This window comes from Phaenicophaeus curvirostris, chromosome 3, assembly GCF_032191515.1.
Source record: "Phaenicophaeus curvirostris isolate KB17595 chromosome 3, BPBGC_Pcur_1.0, whole genome shotgun sequence".
Taxonomy (NCBI): domain Eukaryota; kingdom Metazoa; phylum Chordata; class Aves; order Cuculiformes; family Cuculidae; genus Phaenicophaeus; species Phaenicophaeus curvirostris.
This window is the reverse complement of record NC_091394.1, coordinates 26,622,095-26,643,190: the sequence shown is the minus strand read 5'-3', so window position 1 is coordinate 26,643,190 and position 21,096 is coordinate 26,622,095. Positions and strand designations below refer to the sequence as shown.

The 21,096-nt window shown below is 37.3% G+C and overlaps 1 protein-coding gene across 1 annotated transcript in view; it reads left to right on the top strand.

The window, feature by feature from the left end:
* Window positions 1–21,096, top strand: part of CDH9 (cadherin 9) — a 102,610-nt gene that overhangs the window by 48,009 nt on the left and 33,505 nt on the right. The window contains exon 3 of the mRNA XM_069853521.1: window positions 11,343–11,637. Within this exon, the coding sequence (XP_069709622.1) occupies window positions 11,343–11,637 (295 nt within the window). The remainder of the gene's footprint in view (window positions 1–11,342; window positions 11,638–21,096) is intronic.

Here is a 21,096-nt window from a genome sequence, read left to right as displayed (position 1 = left end):
TCAATTTGTGCTTTAATAGATATTGGACAGGCTTAGAATACTCAATCTTTTTCTGTGCCACAGCTTCAGAATAAATACCATAGTACAATCACCATATATAAATAGAAATGTTATGTAAATTAGCATATAGCTTTGTAAAATTAACATATACATAAGCTTGTGTTTTCCTGTATTTTGCAGGTTTCTTCCCTTGGCCTAGGAGCTTTAGCTAGAAACTGTGATTAAAAGATGTTTGAGGAATCCTAAAAGTACAGAAACTTTTTTTCCTGACATTTATGAAGGGGTCACTTTGGGCAGTACATCTGAATAGATTATGCTTCCTTCTTCCTTCTCACTGCTTACTATTTATGCTTACTGTTTTCATATTTAAGACACAAGCATATTTCAAGGAATTGTACTAAATCTGACAGATAATGACACTTTGCCAAGTTATCATTTATGTCATGTACAGTCTATTATTGTTTTCCTGTACATTTTCCAGAGTCAATAGGTCTGGATATATTACATATAGGTCTGGATATATTACAACATTTTCTATCTGTCAAACCATTATGCTTAATTATGTTAATTTTATTGTAAAGTTTTTCAATCTGAAGTTATACATAGCTTGAATTTCTTGCCTTAAGCCATGAAGAAAGAAATGTTATGAAAAGTAAACTTGAGGAAAAGACTTATAGCAAAGGCAAAGTTGTGACTGGCATGTGGAAAGCACTTTAACTGTAATAGAAACTCAGAGGCTGAATATACAGCTTTTGGGGAGAGAGGGGATATTTTCCATATGAAGTATCAATTGCACATGAAATATAAAAAGAACAGAGATGTGTTTGGACAGCTGTGTTATGGTTTAACAAAATTTTAAACAGAAATACATTTATTATAAAAAAACAATACAAATATAATTCTTGATTCAACTTTCATTTTCACAGCGGGGAGGGAATCTTTGTTTTTATAGCTTCCAAATTTCCCCTCAAAAGTCACATCAGGTGTCTGAGGGTGTTGTCCAAATGCTTCTTGAATATTATCAGGCTTGGCACCATTACTGCTTCCCTGGGAAGACAGTTCCAATGCCCCACTATTATCTGTGTGAAGAAGTTTGTCTTAATATTCAATCTAAACCTCCCCTAGCATGTCTTCCTGCCATTCCCTTGGGTCCTACCAGCAGTCACTGGAGAGAAGAGATCAGTGCCTGTTCCTCCTCCTTCTCTTGTGGGGAAGCAATAAACTGCAATGAGGTCTCTCCTCACTCTCCTTTTCTCCAGGCTGAACAGACAAAGTGACCTTAGCTACTCCTCATATATCTTCCCCTCTCAACCCTTCACAAAAGTTGTGGACCTCCTCTGAGCACTCTCCAGTAGCTTGACATCCTTTTTATACTGCGGTGCCTGAAACTGTGCGCAGTACTCAACGCGAGGCTGCACCAGTGTGGAGCAGAGTGGGACAATCACATCCCTCAACTGGCTAGCAATATCGTGCTTGATTGTGATTCAGTGAGGGTGTGCTGGGGTGGACCATCAGTACATCACCACACAGAAAGTGGGGAAGAACACACCTTGGGGTGCTAAGGGAGATACGGGCACTCTGGAGCTAGCTACTCCAGTTACCAGGCAATTGGGAACGAACTCTGTTCCCTCTAAGAGGGCTGAAGGCTCAGCAGCTCAGCTGAAGTGCATTTACACCAATGCATGCAGCATGGGGAATAAGAAGGAAGAGCTGGAAGCTGTCGTAGGGCAAGGAGCCTGTGATGTCATTGCCATCACAGAGACGTGGTGGGACGACTCATATAACTGGAGTGCAGCTATGGTGGGGTACAAACTCTTCAGGCGGGATAGGAAGGGTAGGAGAGGAGGCGGGGTAGCCCTCTTTGTAAGGGAGGACTTGGACACTGTTGAGATGGATTGTGGCAATGAGGAGATTGAGTGCCTGTGGGTTAAAATCAGAGGAGCCCACCAGAAGGTAGATTTTGTGATGGGAGTCTGTTACAGACCACCCAGCCAAGGAGGAGCAGCTGATGAGCTCTTCTATAAACAGCTGGGGTTAATCTCTAGGTCAATGCCTCTCATTCTTGTGGGAGACTTCAATCTTCCTGATATCTGCTGGAAGTACAATAGAGCAGAAAGGAAGCAGTCTAGGAGGTTCCTGGAGTGCGTGGAAGACAACTTCCTTGCACAGCTGGTGAATGAACCAACAAGGGAGGGTGCCCTCCTGGACCTGCTGTTTGTGAACAGAGAAGGCCTTGTGGGGGATGTGGCAGTAGGTGGACGCCTAGGACAAAGCGATCATGAGATGATAGGGTTTTCTGTTCTAGGTGAAGTGAAGAAGGTGGTTAGTAGGACAGTAGCATTAAATTTCCAGAGGGCAGACTTTGAACTCTTCAGAAGGCTGGTTGGCAAAGTCTCATGGGAGACAGTACTTAAGGGCAAGGGAGCCCATGAGGGCTGGGAGCTCTTCAAAAAGGAAATCCTAGCAGCTCAGGAGAAAGCCATCCCCATGTTCCAGAAAAAAAGCCAGCAGGGGAGAAAACCAGCTTGGTTGAACAGAGAGATCTTGAGCGATATCAAGAAGAAGAGAAACGTTTATGGGCTCTGGAAGAGGGGACAGGCCTCTTGGGTGGACTACAGGAGGGAAGTGAGACTGTGTAGAGAAAAAATCAGAAGGGCTAAGGCTCAACTAGAAATCAGATTGGCAAAGTCTGTGAAAGATAACAGAAAATCCTTCTATAAATATATAAATAATAAAAGGAGACCATACAGTCCCTTTTGGACGCAGAAGGAACAACAGTGACAGGGGATGAGGAAAAGGCTGAGGTACTTAATGCCTTCTTTGCCTCAGTCTTTAATTGTAAAGAAAGTCGTTCCATCTGTGTACAAACCCAGGAGCTAGAGGAGCAAAATGAGGCTCCCATGATCCAAGAGGAGGTGGTCAGAGCCTTGCTAGGCTGACTAGACACCCACAAGACTATGGGGCTGGATGGGATTCATCCAAGGGTATTGAAGGAGCTGGTGAATGTGCTGGCCAAACCCCTTTCCATCATCTTCCAACAGTCCTGGAAGACTGGGGAAGTTCCGGGGAAGTTCCACTGGACTGGAGGCTGGCTGATGTTGTGCCCATCTACAAGAAGGGTTGCAGGGAGGACCCAGTAAACTACAGGCCTGTCAGTCTGACCTCAGTCCCAGGGAAAGTCATGGAGCAGGTGATCTTGAGTGCTATCATGAAGCACATGCAAGAGAACCGGGTGATCAGGCCCAGTCAACATGGGTTCACAAAAGGCAGGTCTTGCCAAACTAACCTGATTGCCTTCTATGACAAAGTGACTCAGCTGCTGGATGAGGGAAAGGCTGTGGATGTGGTCTTCCTGGACTTCAGTAAGGCCTTTGACAGAGTTTCTCACAGCATTCTGCTTGAGAAACTGTCAGCCTCTGGCCTGGACAGGCACACAGTCTCCTGGGTGGAAAACTGCTTGGATGGCTGGGCCCAGAGAGTGGTGGGAAATGGTGTTAAATCCAGCTGGAGGCCAGTGACAAGTGGGGTTCCCCAGGGCTCAGTGCTGGGTCCAGCCCTGTTCAATGTCTTTATCAATGACCTGGATGAAGGCATTGAGTGCACCCTTAGCAAGTTTGCAGATGACACTAAGCTGGGTGGAAGTGTTGATCTGCTGGAGGGTAGGGAGGCTCTGCAAAGGGATCTGAACAGGCTGGACTGCTGGGCAGAGTCCAATGGGATGAGGTTTAACAAGGCCAAATGCCGGGTCCTGCACTAGGGGCACAACAACCCTATGCAGTGCTACAGACTAGGAGAGGTCTGTCTAGAAAGCTGCCTGGAGGAGATGGACCTGGGGGTGTTGGTTGACAGCCGACTGAATATGAGCCAGCAGTGTGCCCAGGTGGCCAAGAAGGCCAATGGCATCTTGGCTTGTATCAGAAACGGTGTGACCAGCAGGTCCAGGGAGCTTATTCTCCCTCTGTACTCGGCACTGGTGAGACTGCTCCTCGAATCCTGTGTTCAGTTCTGGGCCCCTCACCACAAGAAGGATGTTGAGGCTCTGGAGCGAGTCCAGAGAAGAGCAACAAAGCTGGTGAGGGGGCTGGAGAACAGGTCTTACGAGGAGTGGCTGAGAGAGCTGGGGTTGTTTAGCCTGGAGAAGAGGAGGCTGAGGGGAGACCTCATTGCTCTCTATAACTACCTGAAAGGAGGTTGTAGAGAGGAGGGTGCTGGCCTCTTCTCCCAAGTGACAGGGGACAGGACAAGAGGGAATGGCCTGAAGCTCCGCCAGGGGAGGTTTAGGCTGGACATTAAAAAAATATTCTTCACAGAAAGGGTCATTGGGCACTGGAACAGGCTTCCCAGGGAGGTGGTTGATTCACCTTCCCTGGAGGTGTTTAAGACACAGGTGGATGAGGTGCTGAGGGGCATGGTTTAGTGTTTGATAGGAATGGTTGGACTCGATGATCCGGTGGGTCTCTTCCAACCTGGTTATTCTATGATTCTATGATTTACCACAGGACATAGTTGACCCTCTTTGTTGTCAGGGCACACTGTTGACTCATGTTAAACTCTCCACCTACCAGAACCCACAGATCCTTTCCTTCATCCTCTCACTCCTCAGTCTGTATATGTCTCCAGAGTTGCTGTGTCCCAGGTGCAAAATCCAGTACTTACCCTTTCTAAACTCATGTGACTGACAATTGCTCAGCTCTCCAGTTTGTCTAGATTCCTTTACAGGGCCTTGTTGCCCTCAAAAGTGTCAACAGGTCCCTTCCATTTTCACGTAATCGGCAAACTTTCAAGTCCTGCATCAGGTCATTTGTGAAGATAGTAAAAAGTACTGGCCCTAAGACTGATCCCTGCAGAACCTCACTAGTGACTGGTCGCCAGCCCGATGTAACCCCCTTTGTTTTGACCCTTCGTGCCTGATCCATCAGCTGATTGTTCACACATTGCATTATATGTTTATCCAGTTGTACGCTGGACATTTTTTTTAGGAGGATACTGTGAAAGAAGATATCAAAGGCCTTACTGAAATCCAAAAAGATTACATCAACTGGTTTCCCTTGGTCAACTAGGTGGATAACATTGTCATAGAAAGAAATTAAGTTTGTCAGGCAGGACCTTCCCCTTATAAACCAGTGCTGGCTGGGACCAATGACTGTGTTGTCTTTTAGGTGTTTTTCAATAGCTCCCAGCATAGTCTTCGCTATATTTCCTAGGCACTGAAGTGAGACTAAGAGGCCTGTAGTTACTGGGATCAAACCTGCTGTCCTTCTTGAAGATTGGGACAACATTTGCTAGCTTCCAGTCAATTGTTACCTCTTCAGATTCCCAAGAGCATTGAAAAATCATTGAGAGAGGTCTTGCTATGACATCAGCAAACACTTTAAGTACCCCTGGATGAATCTCATCAGGCTGCATTGACTTATAGGGATTCAGCTGGAGCAGCAAATCCTGCAAAAATTTGGGGTTAATTGGCAGTTTATCATTTGCACAGTCATAGTCCTCTAGCCCAGGACCCTGGAGGTACCTAAGCCCATCATCAGTGTTGAAGACAAATGTGAAAAAAAAAACATTCAATGTTTCTGCTTTGTTTAAATCCCTGGTTTTGAGGTACCCATGTTCATCAAGTAATGGGTCAATGCTATTTCTGGACTGCCTTTTGTTATCAACATATTTTATAAAGCCTTTTTTATTATCCTTCAGAGTGATGGCCAGCTCCAGCTCTAACTAAGTTTTGGATGCAGTAATTTCTGCCCCACAGTGGTGAACTTCATCCTTGTGGTCCTCCCATGTCAACTGTCCTTGTTTCCACTGGCCATATACTTTCTTTTTATGCCTTCCAGTAGAAGATCACTTCCCAGCTAGACTGGCCTTCTGCCTTGCCTGCTTGATTTCTGGCATTTTGTAATTGCCTGGTCCTGTGCTCTTGGGAAGTGGTACTTAAAAAAAGTGACTATTATTGATAGACCCCAGCACCTTCAAAAGCTTTTTCCAAGAGGATATAACTAAGCAGTTCTCTGAGCAACCTGAAATCTTTTTTCCTCATACCCAGAGTGGAGGTCTTGCTGTCAGGTTTCCTCCTATTACCATAGAGGTTAAATTTGACGATTTCTTGGTTTCTATGGCCAAGATAGCCTCTAATCACCACTTCACCCATGAGACCATCTCTGTTAACAAGGAAGGAATCAAGGAAGGAATGTTTCCTGGTCAGTTCCCTCAGTACCTGTACCGTAAGGTTATTGTCCAGAGAGTTTAGGAATTTTTTGTATCTGTTTATACCAACTGTGTGGTACTGTCAGTTGATATCTGGCTAATTGAAGTTCCCTATGAGGACAAAGGCAGATGTCTTGAAGGCCCACCTTAGTTTCTTAAAGAATAACTGATCAGTGCTGTCGTCTTGGTTGGATGGCATGTAACAGACTCCCACAATGACATCCTTTTAAATTGTCTGTCCCTTAATCTCTACTCAGAGGCTCTGAACTATGCGATTGACAACTGCAAGCTCCATGCATTCCAGCCCTTCCACTACATATAATGCCAAATCCCTGCCTAGACTGCCCAGTCTTTTTCTCCTGAAGAGCACGTAACCACCCGTCATAACACACCAGTCACAGGACACATCCCACCAGATTTCATTTATGCCAATAATGTCATGTATTTGGGACCAGGCCAAGGCTTCTAGCTCCTCAGCTCCTCCTGCTTATTCCTCATGCTGTATGCATTTGTATAGACACACTTCAAATGTGGTTCATAGTGCCCATCTCCTCATGAAGCAGTCTGAATCTCACTAGCAAACAGCTCCTTGGACTTCGGCATGCCATCTATTGCTTGTCCTTGGCTAGCTCCTTTCTCCCTTCAGCTCTAGTTTAAAGCCCTATAAATAAGGTTTGCTAGTTCTAAGCAAGAAACCTTTTCCCCTTCTGTGAGAGGTGCATGACATCAGATGCCAGTAGATCTGATGATGAATAGACCATCTCATGGTTGAAAAATCTAAAGTTCTGCCAGTGACATCAACCTTGGAGCCACATGTTGACCAACTCGGTCCGCCTGCTTAATTCAATATTCTTCCCTGCTACTGAAAGAATTGAAGAAATTACTGCTTGTGCACCTTATCCTTTAACCAACTGTCTCAAGGCTCGGAAACACATTTTGCTTGCTTTAGGATTTCTCTTTGCTATCTCTTCACTGTCTACATGAAAAACCACTGGTGGGTAATACTCTGAGGACTAGGGAGTTTTCTGATTGTATCTTTTACCCTGACCGCAAGAAGGCAGCAGACTTCTTGCGGTCAGGGTAAAAGATACAATCAGAAAACTCCCTAGTCCTCAGAGTTGGTTCTGGTTGGCATATTGGACCCCTCATTCCCCTCAGAAGGGGGGAATTGTCTTCTATGACAATTACTTTTCTTATTGTCTTTTCATGAGTGGTGGTGATGTGGGGGGTTGACTGCCTAGATGACCTCTTCATCCCAGAAGGACCCACACATACATCATCAGCTGTTTGTCCACATCAAATTCCAGGGCCTCATACCTATTGTGCACATGCACTTGGAAAGTGCCATGAATTCACTTGTCATACAGGTCATATATCAATCACCTGCCTATCTACCTGGTAAGTCTATGGCATATTCAAAAAAAAAAGTTTTCTGATTTTAAAACTCTGTGTCTGCATCCTTTGTTCCTTCCCTGTGCATCTATATACTAGCCATGATCACAGCTCTTTGCAATCCTGTATCCTTTAGATTCCCTTGAAAAGGTTTGCTTGTTTTCTGGTAGCAGTTTCACCACGACAACATGGAAGTTAGCATAGGTTGTGTGTCCCACTAAAATATATAGATGCACAATTTTAGTGACACTAAAAAGAGTTCATTTGACCATGATAATCCCCTAATTTATATTCACTTAAAAAGCAAGGAAAGAACATTGTTCACACACAAAAAGGCATTTACAGGCAAACAGGTTCTGAAGCAAGAGACCATGGGGTATCAGAATTCCTCTGCTGGAGACAATTGTGTGGGTGGAGGCAGTGGATAAAAGAAATCTGTAGTAAGAGCACTTTTTCTATACCATGATACGGAGGCATACTGTAAAATATCTAAGTTTTAAGCATTCATATAGTACCTACCACAAGCTAAAGATGGATCTACTGTCTCCTTGACGTGTCTTCATCTTTCCTTTCCCTTTAACCCTCCCTAGAAAAGAGATCATATTTCTTTTCTGAATTGAGTTAACCAAATAAATGTTTTTATTTTATTTATTCAGAACAATCTTGTTAGTTATAAGTAGTTCATTTTGCTCTTTTCATCTGCAACAATAGTTGTACAAGCATAAACTGCAAGTTTAAATGATGTCTGGAAATTTCTTGCTTCTAAATGGGGAAAATTCATTCATATCACTATAAAATTTGTTAACTGTATCCATTGATTCTCCCCTCTTCCACTGATTATATGCCTGCCTAACTTGAAAAAAGTCTCTATTACAAAGAGCTGAGAACCAGATCAGCCGCACCGCTTACAGGAAATTCAGTAAAATATATTGAATGAAGAAGAAATAGTTAACGACTTAGAAACACGGATCTTTAAGGAACTCTTTTCTAAGGCAACATTTTTTCTTTTTCCTCTATGTTTTCTTTTGCTGTTTCTGACCTTGATAGTTTATGTGATATCTTTTCCCTCCCAAGAATGCATATACCTTATCTACTGTGTATAACAATAGCAGTTTTGAGAGAAGTCATGGGTTATCCTTGAACATACTATGAATGCGTAGTAAATAAAATACTTCCTGAAACCAGGGGGTTACATGAAACCAGGGATTTACTGATAAATATTTACTGATAAATATTGAATACATCTTCACATGACAGTGAAGTATAAACCAAAGGACCAAGTCTAGGGGAAACAGAATTATGCTACAGAACTCTGAGATAATCCATTGTTTGCCCACTCATTTACTTTTTGGAAATTACAGTAACAGGGAACCATGTAAATTTACGTCAAGATTTCTTTTGAGAACATCAAGATCTCAATTAACACTTCACATAAAAATACAGTTTCAGCTAATTTGAGATGCACATTTTTCCTATGTAAAGAAAAAGATTGAGAAAGCATTTATAAATATGCTCATATTTATGACTAATGTTAATACTATAAGCAGTTTAACAAATTACTGACTAGTCAGTGATGACCTGTTGTGTGGGAATCAAGAAATGCTTCCTTGTGTTCCATGTTGTGAAAGGATATTAGCTTAAGGGAGGGTCTAGCCTCCCTAACACCTTTTGTTAAGTGGTCTAACTTCTCCTGACCAATGGGATTCATCCCTCACTGAGCTCCCAGACACAACTTTTGCTCTGGTTGCTCCCTTGGCTGGCTGGCTTAGGATGTGAAGGAGGCACATAGCAAAGGACACTGGAACAGTAACTTTGGACTTTTTAAAGATTCATAGAGAAGTTGGCCTGTCTTCGTGAGAAAACTACATTCAGGTGCTAGTTATCAGTCCTGAGATTAGATTCTTATTTGGCATATTTTAAAAGAGCTTCTACTTCAAGAAAAAAGTAGAAAGCTGTATTTATATGACAAGGTGAGGAATATCACCACAAAAATGAATGTGAAGTGTTTTTTAGGTAAAGGAAATTATCCTGTGCGGCACAAGAAAAAATCATCTGACCAAAAGAAATACACTATATTGTGTAGTTAACATGCAAATAAGTCTGCTCTTTTTTTTTTTTTCCTGAAAATAACAATAAAATTTGAAAGTAAAATCAAACATGAAGAAAAGAATCAAATATTTTTAATGAACTGTGCTTAGTGATTACATAGTGCTCCACATTTGTTGTCAAGGTACCCATACAATGTTTATTTTCTTTCTATTACCTGTAGAGCTGGCAGGTTGACAAGGACTTATTTTGAGTGCTGCATGCATGTTGAATATAAGTCTTTCAACCCATTGTATGCAGTTCTTAATAATTTTAGCAGATATTTATTACAGGCATACACTGAATATATTAAGTACTAAAAACATTTGGCTATTCATCTCATCAATCTTCTTACCTTTCTAAGACCATAACAATACTCGGTTCACATTTGGTGACTACTGTTAGCTACACTGTTAAGTGAGAGGAAACAATCAAAGTGATGAAGTAAATCAAAATTCACCACACTTCATCCTCCGTACAGGTGGAGTAACGAAAGATGCAATGTCTCAGCTACAAAACATGAAAATAAACACTGGCAGGAATATAGAAGAAAGGAAAAAAAGGAAAAAGGAAAGAAGTGGCACAGAAAATAATTTACCTGACTCTAGTGACTATCTAGAGTAACACCTTTACTGATACTGAACAGTATTTTCTCATACTGATGATATATTTTTCGACTGAGAGAAAAAAAAATGCTGGGATAAGATTCTTTCTGTCCACATATAAAAAACAAGTAGGTCACTGACCTGTGACCAGATGTGACTGTAAACATGTATCTGAGGAAAATAAACTGCAGATGCTCATAAAAAGGAACTGTGGATCCCTGTAAATAAAATTAGGAGAACAGACTTCCAAAAAAAGTCTTATGTGAGAATTTCTAGTGCCTTGGTCAGCTTCAATTGCTTGCTTTGCCTTTGATTTAAGGCACTTTTTCATAATAGTGCTATATGTCAAACTAATCAGTGCTTGTATGTTCACAGGGATACAGTTTTGAACTCTCATGAAAAGTTATAGTAGGAAAAGGACTGTTAAACCCCACTCTGTTCTTTGAAAATTTACCTCCTAGTGTTCTTGAAAATTATTTCTCCTGTGTGTAGAGGACTAGAAGGAAGGAAGTAATTAAATAAGATGTTCCTAAGGAAAAAAAAAAAAGGGAATACAACTAGAAACACAAGTTGCTTAAATCAGAATATTTATAGCTGATATTGGGAAGCTCAGAAGCTGTAATCTTAAAACTGACTTCCTCTATATTGTTACAATTCAACCAGTTGCTTATCAGCAATCAATAAATGGCAAGGCCAGTGATATTTCGCAAATACAAAGTTAGGGGGTTTACACTACCTGACATCATCAAAAAGGAGACTTCTGCTGGTTTCTGGACAGACTGTTCAAACAAATTTTATATTTTGGTTAAAGTTGTTCATTTTAAATACTACTCCAATATCTTCTGCATCCCTCTATGTCCTTATAAGTTTGTTTAGAGCTATTTTTTGTGTCTGACCAAGTCTCAAATTTGCAATTTTTCAAACTGTGAAACAAAAAATAACCACTACTGGTCCTAATTACAGTCAGCATTGTACAGACTTATTCATATATGCTGAATTATTTCATCTGTAACAACAATGCATATATTTATAGAATTCTTCTTTTCTACCTCCCTGAAGCTACACACTGACCAAGATAAAGGAGATGGAAATTTAAAATACATATTAACAGGAGATGGGGCTGGCAGTCTGTTCATTATAGATGAAAATACAGGAGATATTCATGCTGCAAAGAAATTGGACAGAGAAGAAAAATCCCTGTATGTGCTACGTGCCAAGGCAATAGACAGAAAAACTGGAAGACAAGTGGAGCCAGAGTCTGAATTTATCATTAAAATCCATGATATCAATGACAATGAACCAAAGTTCGCCAAGGACATGTACACCGCCAGTATTCCAGAGATGTCTGGAGTTGGTAGGTAAAAACCTATGCTTATGTAAAATGCAAATGAGTTTGAGCTGCTTTGGGAATTATAAGTGATTTATTATTTGAGGCACCTAATACTAGCTTTTGTGGATACTCGTGGAACAATTTTTGTTGCCAGTAATATATCATAAATGATTGGTTCCTGCTTTATTTGTTTTATCTTCATCCACTTTTTAATATGTTTTCCACACTATAAGCTACTCATTACTCTTTTTAGCCTGCTAGAAACATCAAGGAATGTAGCGGATATGGTTATCTTATCATTTACTTTATAGGTTTGCCACAGCTAAGAATATCATTTGCATAAAATATATCCTCTTTGTATTTGTAAACTCTTATTTACCTAACCTTTTTGTACCTTTAGACATGAAGAGCTTTAACATGTAAGTATATAAATCAATTAATGTATCAAAATGACACCAACTATGTTTCTACAAATACCTAAAATTAGTTTGGGGGTGGGTTGTTCATGATTTGAGTATTTTAATTTTTTTTTTTTGTCTTTGATATCAATATTAGTAGTTGTCATTACTGGTTTCCTTTTTTTTAATATGGACTTGTCTTTTTTTGGTGTTTTTTAGGTTTGTTTGTTTGTTTGTTTGTTTGTTTGTTTTAATATGAAACATATTAACAACTTCCCCCCCAAAAAGTCCTTTGTTTACAAAATAGTCTTCTTCATGGATAAATACTTACAGCTATTCACAACTGCAGCACTGAAAAGTAAAAATGTGGAGTGACAGCGCATGATGGGTGAGAAATACAGCATCAGTGGTAAATAATTCTCAGGTTTGTTCAAATAATGTGAAGCAATAGATAATATTCACCAGCACACATTCATCAGAAGTTATTATGATTATGTAAGTGCTCCACTCTTTTACAGTAGTGGCAGTCTCTCTAATAAGATGAGTATGCATAAAGTACATAGGCTCTGGGAAACAACTGACAGATAAATTCTAAGAATTATTTACTTCTCATGAATTACTGTAATATTTTGCAAAATCAGCCCTGGATGATGGCATTGCTGAGAGAGACTATAAAACACCAGACAACATTTGTGACTAATATGTATCTTTGCAAAATAATTTACAGAAGCTAATGATTGTCTCTGAGAGAAGTAGCAGAAATATAACAGAACAAGACTCGATTTTATAACTCTTTTACAACAATGAGAAGGGAGTAACCACACAATTATGTATAACGTGAGGAGACCAATAACGGTTACATGGAAAATTGATAAATTCTTTTCATTCAGAATTTACTTTGCTGATAATTGGTGAAGGAAAAATGTTAGTAGGGCACATGTCACATTTAATTTGAAATATATTTTTAAGGAAGGAACTCCATAGGAAATAAATGGGATAAAAAGCATTATGTCCATGTTGAACCTTATTACTCAGTCCAGCATCATTAGGGTCAATAGAGAAGCATGAATAAAAGAGAAAAGAATAATATACAGTGCTTTGGCACTGCCTGTGAAAATTTAACTCTATGAATTGTCTATATTTGATGTGGATGATGATAGTATACGTACCCTTACATATTTTAAGCTGAGGTGTCTGTAGAGGACCCAAGTAAAGGTGAGTTTTACTGTGAAGAAAGAATTAGAAGAAAAGAGTTTGAACAATAAAAAAAAGCCCCTTAACTTCCAATAGGAAGGCAAAAAAGGGACCTAGGTTACTCTCTGCTCTGTTTGGTTGACATTTGCATTTGAGGATATAAAAACTACATTGGAGTAGCAATTTTTAGCTTTTGAATTTGAATAAGTAAGAGTACTTTTGAAATTTCTTAAATAGCAGCTATTAAGAACCCAAATCCAAGTCAGTCCATTAAAAAAGCAGAAATTCTCTATTTCTGAATTCAGTAATATAAGTGTTACCTCAGCATTACATATACGTAAATAAGGAATACATAAATTTATGCCTTCTTGGAGTCCCTTTCTCCTCATTCAGGTAAGGAAGTAGATGCCACAATGGAGAAAATTACTTGGGAGTGAAAAATTCAGATTCTTGCTCTAAGTAGAATGTAACTTACAGGTGAGCAAGTGATACTTTTGTAAATATTGCCTTAAAAAAAATTCTCCAATGCATTATGAAAATGACATATAAGCGGTTGTAATTATTCTTTATTCAATAGGTATGATTTAATTAGAAACTAACAGCTTTTCTGCTGTCTGGCTATCCAGTTAAAATAATTTTTTACTGGACATAGTGTTTTCTGCAAAGCATCAGAATTTATAGAATTGTCATTTATTCAAGTAGGTTCATTACTCCTCAACACCTTAATCATTCTTAATGATCTCAACACTCCTTAATCATTCAATGGTTTTCATATATGTTACTGTTATCAGATTAGATGGGTGTCATATAGAAATCAAAAAGCTTAATTTGGTAAGGAAGTAGGGCCTAACCTTTTAGTTGTTTCTGGACTGTAAAATTTAAAATGGAATTTAAAGTTTAAAGATCATGTAAAATGAGTCATGAAGGAAGAACAAACCGAGGAATTACTGTGTGAACAGTGCATGCTAGCATTGTTACTGCTGTGCAAATGTATTGAAAGAAAAGAACAGAAAATGTATTAAAAATGAAAGGCAGTAAAGAGACTGAGATCACAAAACTGAATTCCAGAAAACTCGAAGACCTCAGAATAAATTAAAAAAAAAATTGCCCCTTAATTCTATATGTTGTCTATAACAAATGGAAGAAAACAAGCATAATAAAATAAAAGCAAGAATCCCTGGAATAAAGTAATCAACTTTATTAAGACTATATCAAATTTAAAAGTCAATACAGTTCTGCATTACCTGCATAAATACTGAAGATAATGAAAGCTATTTTTTATGAATATATATATGTACAGGTTCTTGCATATCTAACCAAATAACTTTTCTGACTGGAAAGAGCTATATAATTACACTACACATTTTAAGAAACAGACATTATTGTGACGAGCAGGTCAAACATTTGTGGGAAAATCTCAGTTTCTTCACCTCCTCTACTTCCTCTCAATTTTGTGTCCTTGAGTAAAGTTTTTTTCTGAACTATTATGTTTATTATGTTTGCCAAGTTCAGCAAATATGGCAGTAATAGTTTATGAAAGCTCAGGAAAATGTCACTAAGATTGAGAAATTGTAGAGCAATCATCACTAGCAACGTTTCCAGCTGCATGTGTACTTGTTATTCAAATGACATATCATACTACATATTTTTCACTGTGTTACTGACTTTTTTGGAATAACTAGATCTAGAACACACAACAGAAAATGGTAAGTCAACACTTCTGACAGAATGTGTGATTTTCAGTACCAACAGGCGAATCTCACTCATCTTCAAGTAGTTTGACAGTAAGAACAGTGAAAGCATAACATGGATTTTCAGCACAACCTATCCAAACCTGGGGGAAAATATGAGTGCTTATTTGTGTGCTGGTCTGTGCTATTCCTATGTTGTAACAGCTACACTGCAGCCATCAAGCTATACATGAATTAGCCTTGCTATGCCTAAATGGAATATAGACATACCTCCAACAGAATTACGGTTATACCTGAAATGCTGTGTAGAGAAGTTAGTACTAGAAGCAATCAAAAGAACTGAAGTAAGCTGACTGCAGTGTCATTTTAGATAGCTTTTACAGAAGTGATCGTGCTGAATACTCACAGTGATATTAACTTAAACCATTAAATGAGGACATTAGTTTGACAGATTCTAAAACTCAATGACATGGAATTTCTCTTTAAAATCAGCTACTATACTGAAGAACTGGAGGCTAATAACTGCTGTGGCTACAGTTTTAAAGAGTGCTAGAGTTGACAGGAAGAATCCTGAGATTTATGTCAGACTACGTAAATTGATTCAATAAAAAATAGTCACAAAAATTGAGAAAAAGATGCTAAAGAGACCCATAAAATTTAATAAAAACATAATTTAGAAAGTGCAGGAGCAACAGTCATTCAACATTTTAAACAGATGAAATGTCAAAGCTGTACGCTACAGTCTTGGTCACAGTGAAAAACAGGTGGATTTGCAGCATAACCTGTTTGGCTGTGTTTTAGAAATACTGTCAGAGGAAAATTCAAGGAAACTAAATACATATATCTTTAAATATATTTAATTTCCTCTTCATGTAGAAGGAAAAGGACAGACCTGATCATACTTAAAATCTACCTATTTAATCTTCAAGGTTTTCACAAGTAGAAGCTATGATCCAAGTATTTTTCCAAGTAAAAAATGATTGCTAAAAACATCCGAAAACAAAATATAATCAAAACAAACCCTATATGTTATTGTGTAAACCATTTTTCTCAGGACATAAATAAAGTAATTAAGAAATTTTTAAAAAGGATGTTAACAATGAGATGTTCTGTGGAGTTCAGTACCTTCTGACTCATGCTTACCTACCACCTTCTAGGTTTTATGGATCTAACCAAAGGCACTTCCCCGTTCTTTTTATAATTTCTACATGGTAAGATTTGTATAATGTATTAATATAGAGTGCCATATTTTAAATAGTTAAATTTAAAACTATATTTTTTCTATTAAATTATCTTTATTGCAAATACAATCAGAAAAAGAGAGATTAATTTGCAGGAGAACACATGGGGCAATATGCATCATTACTACCATTTTCTTACCTTGCTGTTGTCTGTGAGTGCAGTAGTACATGCAGCAACATCAATTACACAATGATTGCGTTAGAAGGTCCATTGGCGTTGTTCACTGTTTCTACAGTATCTGTTGGGAATCTATAATTATCACAACTACTACTGGATTTAAGTAAAACTACACTCTGATTTTTAGATTTAGTTACATCACATTTTGAGCATCTCATAATCAAAACTACTTATTTCTCAAGAACTATTTGGATTTTGTATAGGAAACCCTTACAAAAAAAAAAGTAGGCCATACAGTAAAAAAGGAAAAAAAGAAAAAAAGAAACTGAAACAAATATAGTACAATCACATTTTCAATTTTTGAATTTCCTTATGTCAGTAAGCATTAATCTAATGACTAAATGGAGGCAGTTTTCATTTTCATATTTCAACAGGAAATAATTATATTTTCTCTTCTTCATATTTTTCCTGGTTTCAGATACTTATAAAAAAAAAGCCATGAATGACTGTCTTGATTTTCCTACAAGCTTATGAAAACTGCTTTGCTAACTTGTAACACTTCAGAATGCTAATTGTTAACATATACTCTGTTTTAAAATGAATTATTCAGTTAGCTTTACAAGAAAGATATATTTCAAAAAATATTTTATCAGCAAGTTCATATTTTACATTCTGCTGTTAAAATACAGAATTAAAATTTCTTTTAGTCAAACTAAGCACAAGGGTAGAAATCCTGTAGCTAGAACACTTCCTTGTATTTCTGTTTGCATTTACTACTATAACTAAAGAATTTCAAACCATCTGTAGCTGTAAAAATCTGTATTAGCTTCTCTCTTTTAAATGCAATATCTTGATGCTTTTTTAAAATTAATTGTTCTATTATTTTATATAGATTTTTATAATTAAAAAATCCCTTTCAACAAAATAATGATAAAATAAAATGAGAGTTCAATGCCTCATAATACTTTTTTAAAACAAACCTTCAAGGTAAAAAGGGCAAAAGAAACTTGTTAAGCACTTAAAAATAAAAATCTAATCTTCCCAGAAATTTGGGATATTTTGGGGTTTTGTCAGTTTTGGACATGCATTCTGTTAGGTACATGCATCACGTTTTCATTTACAATAGGCTTGCAGTACATTTTTATTAAGAAAGTATGTAGAATGCTTTACAACAATTTTTATTTGGTATGAGGCAGAACTTTCAGAAGAACATGAGGAGGTGCTTTAAGCCTTTGTATTTCCAGTTGAAAAAAAGAAAACTGCTGGAACACCAAAGGAATCTTATTTAGATTATGGTTGGCCTAAACTGTAGAGACTATGTTTTAAAGCGGCCACAAACTCATTGAAGTTTATATATCTGTATTTCCCATCAATTATTGGAAGACTTGAACAGCTCTACTCCATAGATATGTCAAAACGTCTTCAGCTACTGTAGCAACAGATGTCATAGAGCCCTTGGAGTGACAGTCATCTTGCAAAGAGGAATTTTCAGGCCAGGATTGCATTGAAAGTGACTCCCCTTAGGTGTTTCTGATCCAGTGCAATACTGTCTGCCTGGTGACTTTATTGTAAAATAATTATTATTTCCCAATGTCTGTGTATAGTGAGAGGAAAAAAAACTCAAATAAAACAAAACAAAACAAAAAGCCCAACAGAAGTCAATCTTTGTGGAGCAGAGCTTGAAATTAGCATTAAAAGTGCCTCTGTCATACTTACACTAAAAATTGTTTGATGTATCCATTTTCCTCCCTTTTATTTCAATCAGTTTTCAGCTGTACCACTATAATCTCTGAACAAAAGCATAATGGGACTGAATTCTTTTGTTCAGCACTTTTGCTCACACTGCAGTGCAATACAATGGGATACGTTCTGCATTGTTTGGGATGCAGACCTTCAGACAGGATGTTAAACCAAGGTCCTTGCATCATTCATGGCTTCACATCCAAAAGTAAAAATATCACTGACATTCTAAAAATATTAAGGAACAGTCATATGGCTTCAGCCAGTATATATAGCTCTTGATACAAACAAACACCCTTTATACAGGGTGTTTGTGTTACAATTCGCAGCCATGTACAACCCGTTTTCAGAGCCACAGTAAATGCATAAGGGCAGTTTATAGGCATCTAATTTATTCCTTTATGAGCTGTTGCAGCTACCAGCCACCCAACAATTTTGCTTCTTCTAAGACAGACTGCAGTGCAAGTGTGGTGAGCCCCTTCTCACCAAATTATGTGACCAAATTGAAGCCTGCAGCAATTGTTACAGCTAGTATTAAAGACAGGAATAGTTGAGACTAATAAATAATTACTAATATTAGGAACATTTGTGGCTTTATCAGAAGAAACTTGTCAAATAGTTGCATACACATGCTATATCCTTTATCAAAATTAAACTATGGCAGACATTAAAATAAGCAATCTAATAATGGGAAGGATGTAGTCTGTTGTCTAAGGACATATCTTGCTCTTTAAGTGCTAACATTAATGTCTCTATTTATATCATGCTAATGCACAGGTTTTTTTCCTGACACAGTGTAGCTCACTTGTGTAGTTTTAGGTGTCTGAAAAAAAAATATTTTCTTAATTTAAATGATTTTTGAAATTGGAATTTCTCGAATGTTGGATCTGTAGTAGTCTGGGAAAATTTGATATAAGTCAGGAATTGCAATTAATAAATTAGGAATTGTAATTAACTTCATATAAGTAAAATCTGTTTGAGAATTGGTTACGTGTAGCCATAAAAGAAATTTTTAAATTATATGGAGAAGAACTATTTCATTTTTTTATTCTGTTAAATCAAAGTACATTTAGGATGCCTTCTTAGTGTAATCTTCCTAACAGAGAAGATTTTCAGTTCATTTTGAAAACAAGGACAGCTTTCTGAATGCCTGAATATATATTTTACTTGTTAACTTAATACAGCTGAATATAAAATGCCAAGTTTATTTTTTTAAAGTAATGCATGCATGCATTTATTTTGAAAGTAATACAAGAAGGCAGGGTGGTTCATTTTGTTTGGGTTTTTTTTACCAGATTTCTCTATGGCTACTAAATATCTCAAAAATGTGTAAATAAGACACAGTGGATATTTGGGTGCAAGATAAAACAAAACCTTTTTTCTAAGATAAAATAAATTAAAGTAACCAAGTATCATACATGTAGAATGTATATAAAGATGTTTTGACATAAATTTCAGTCTTCCAAAAAGGTGGCCTTCTCATCAAACAAATCATCTGTCACAAAAAAAAGATCCAGACTCCTACATCTATTTATCCCATGTACCTCATTTTGTGAGCTACCCCCCCTCCACCCCTAGCCTTATGTTTTAAAATTGTTCCTGAGAAATGATCTCATATGGATCTGAATAATTAGGAATACTTCTATTATAAATTATTTAGCTGCAGCATACCACCAGCCTAAGAATAGCAAACTCAGGAAAATTACTCCCCCACAAAAGTTCACTTTTGTCCCTAAAAGACCCATCAAATGGCTCTCTATTGTGGTGGAAGGATTGTTAATATCTACCCATAATGTATATAGTATTGTTGAATAAGTAAATTTCTCACTTAAAAGGTATCCATGCATATATATGTATGCATATATATATATGTATGCATATACATATACATATTAATTATCTATGTTTAAATATGTTATAGAAATAAAACATGACATTTCTTTCAATTAAATCATAAAAATAGATATGAGAATTGATAATAAATTTCTAGTAACATAGATGATGAATTATAGAAATGACAGTTACTATACGTGTGTTTTCCTTTGTTCAGTTAGTTAACAATTCATCTTGAGTTCTGTTATACGTCACATTTTTTCCTTCATGCCAATCATATAGCTATTTTGGAAATTTTCTGTCACACACAGACTTCACAGAGTGAAGAAAATGAAGGTAAGAAAATGCTTATCCTGGACTATCTTATCTAACTCCTGTTTATTTGAAAACTACTCTGTATTATTCTCCCAGATACTCATCTTTTACTAAGTACATGGAACAATATAACTTACATCATTTCTCATGGCAATCACCATATTTTTCTTAATATCTAGTAAAATGCACATCTACAAGTTTTCACAATGACAGCAATTCTGATGCTCACATTTACCTCATTATCTGCTATCTAACTGGATGCTTCGAAGACTTTCCAGAATAGCTTTTTCCTGAAGCCCCATAGATATATGACACTGCGATATTAAGATCATTCATGATTAAGAGCTGTGCAAGTATAAATTCTATTCCTTATGGAGGTTGTTTGTATATTCCTATATAAAAAACATATTGCTCACACCTAACTGGTATTTTAGAAATAAAAAAACGACCCAACCAACATGACTAGTTGTCCACTGAAATATGCATATGTGTGTGAATACCCTACATTTAACAGAGTTGCTGCCAATAAACTGCAAATTCTCATCAAAGCATCCTGTCAGAAAGCCAGTTCAATAAGATACTTCACTCTGCTCCAAGGAAAATAATAATAACCTGTGATAAATAAGGCTATGTACACAGTATATTGGAAATGTAAACAAAAAATCAAAAGGTTTGTTTTCTCATGAAGTCACAATGTGTGAGTTATTAAAAAACACTACTTAAATAACACCTACCTCTTAAGCACAGTTAAGTGATTAAGAAAAGGAAGAGAAAAATGAAGATCTATATTTCGTGTTCCAGAAGTCTAATACTTATGAACGTTATCACTTAGATTTTAAAAGATATCTTGGCTATCTGGAATGTGTGTCTACCGAGGATGAAAAATTATTTATATGTCCAACTAATTTTCATTGAGACCTAGACACCCCAATGTCTATATCTTTGGAAATTAG